The 1493-nt window shown below is 64.8% G+C and overlaps 1 protein-coding gene across 1 annotated transcript in view; it reads left to right on the forward strand.

Annotated features, from left to right (window-relative positions):
* The first annotated feature begins 31 nt into the window (after positions 1-31).
* H696_01547 (hypothetical protein) overlaps positions 32-1493 on the forward strand; it is a 2750-nt gene continuing 1288 nt past the window's right edge. Inside the window, exons 1-4 of the mRNA XM_009495446.1 lie at positions 32-571; positions 654-833; positions 1010-1297; positions 1425-1467. Of these exons, the coding sequence (XP_009493721.1) occupies positions 79-571; positions 654-833; positions 1010-1297; positions 1425-1467 (1004 nt within the window). The 5' untranslated portion in view covers positions 32-78. The remainder of the gene's footprint in view (positions 572-653; positions 834-1009; positions 1298-1424; positions 1468-1493) is intronic.

Here is a 1493-nt window from a genome sequence, read left to right on the forward strand (position 1 = left end):
CCCACATCCACGAGCACCCCCGCCCCCCCCCCCCCCTCCTCCTGTCTTACCTTGCCCTGGCTACCCGGCACAGGATCAATGTTTGGTGCCCTCCTGCGCTCCCCCCTCGCCGCTCTTCCCCTGCAGCACACTCCTGCTCCCGTCCGCCTGGCCGCCACCGCCGCCGCCGTCTCCGCCGTTCGCCAGAAGAGCACCCAGGTCCCGGAGCCCGCAACCAAGAAGCGTCGCTCCAAGAAGTCTCTCCTTCCGGAGGCGGTCTCCACCACCCCCATCACCTACCTCTTCAGCAGCAACCAGGGATCCTCGTCGCTGGTCTCGTCTGGACGCGTGGCTACTACCTCGAAGACCCGCAAGGAGCGCCAGCCGATTTTCCCTGCGCCCCTCGCCGCCGGCCAACAGCAGCAGCCCACCAATACCGCCCCTGGCTCGGTCCCCTGGTTCATTAATCCCGCAGCCTCAATGACCACCCCCCGCGGCGCGAACAACAATCCCGCCAAGCCCAGCGACAAGGGCCATCCCGCTGGTGCCGAGGTGCCCTTCCCCCCGGCCAAGCCGGGGGTGGATTTTGTCGGTATGACCCCTGTACACAACTATTCCCCCCCCCCCCCCCCTTTCTTTTCCAAGCTGACACGCGCGCACGTCAACACGCCCAGACATCGGTGTCAACCTCTGTGACCCGATGTTCCGCGGCCTCTATCGCGATCGGCCCTATCACCAGGACGATTTGGCCCAGGTGCTGGAACGAGGCTGGGCGTCTGGTGTCCGACGCATGATCTCCACCTCAGGTCGGTGGTCCGAGCTGATTGAGTCCCTGCGTCTCTGCCAGGATGACGGTATGTCTCCTTCCTTTCCGCCCTCCACATCTAGAGGAACGCCAGGCTGGCGGGGGCGGGGGGGGGGGGGGGGGAGGGGGGATGTGACATCCCGCGCGAGGCGCTGTGGAGTCATCTAGTCAGGCCGCGATCCGTGGAAATCCTCTGCGACTAATGGACAATGCAATTCCCAAAAGCCCGACTTGTCACGACGGCTGGTGTGCATCCTACCCGCACGTCCGAGATGCTGGAGCCAGCCCTGGACCGCTTGGCCGCGGAGCCGCTGAATATGCATGGCATCTTCCCTGGCCCCTATCAGCCCGAGGCGCTGGAGGCATTCGCCAATCTGGACACGTACAGCGAAGCCGATCGGGTGGATCAATACATCAAGGCCCTCAGGGCCATCCTCAAGGAGGACGCCCGTCAGGCGGCTGTCCGGCCGAATGGCTCGCGCAAGATCGTCGCGATTGGCGAGTGTGGTCTCGGTACATCTTCTCGCCCGTGCACATTCATCTGCCCGCCCCCTCCGCCACATCCGCCCCGGTGCCTGCGACAGTTGGCTTACGCTGCCCTAACTGCTGCCCTCTCTCTGTTCATCTGCTGCTTTGGCAGACTATGATCGCCTGGAGTTCACCCCGAAGGATGTCCAGATCAAGTGCGTGTGCCAGTCCCCGGGGGCGG

Source organism: Fonticula alba (assembly GCF_000388065.1).
Source record: "Fonticula alba strain ATCC 38817 unplaced genomic scaffold supercont2.2, whole genome shotgun sequence".
NCBI lineage: Eukaryota > Rotosphaerida > Fonticulaceae > Fonticula > Fonticula alba.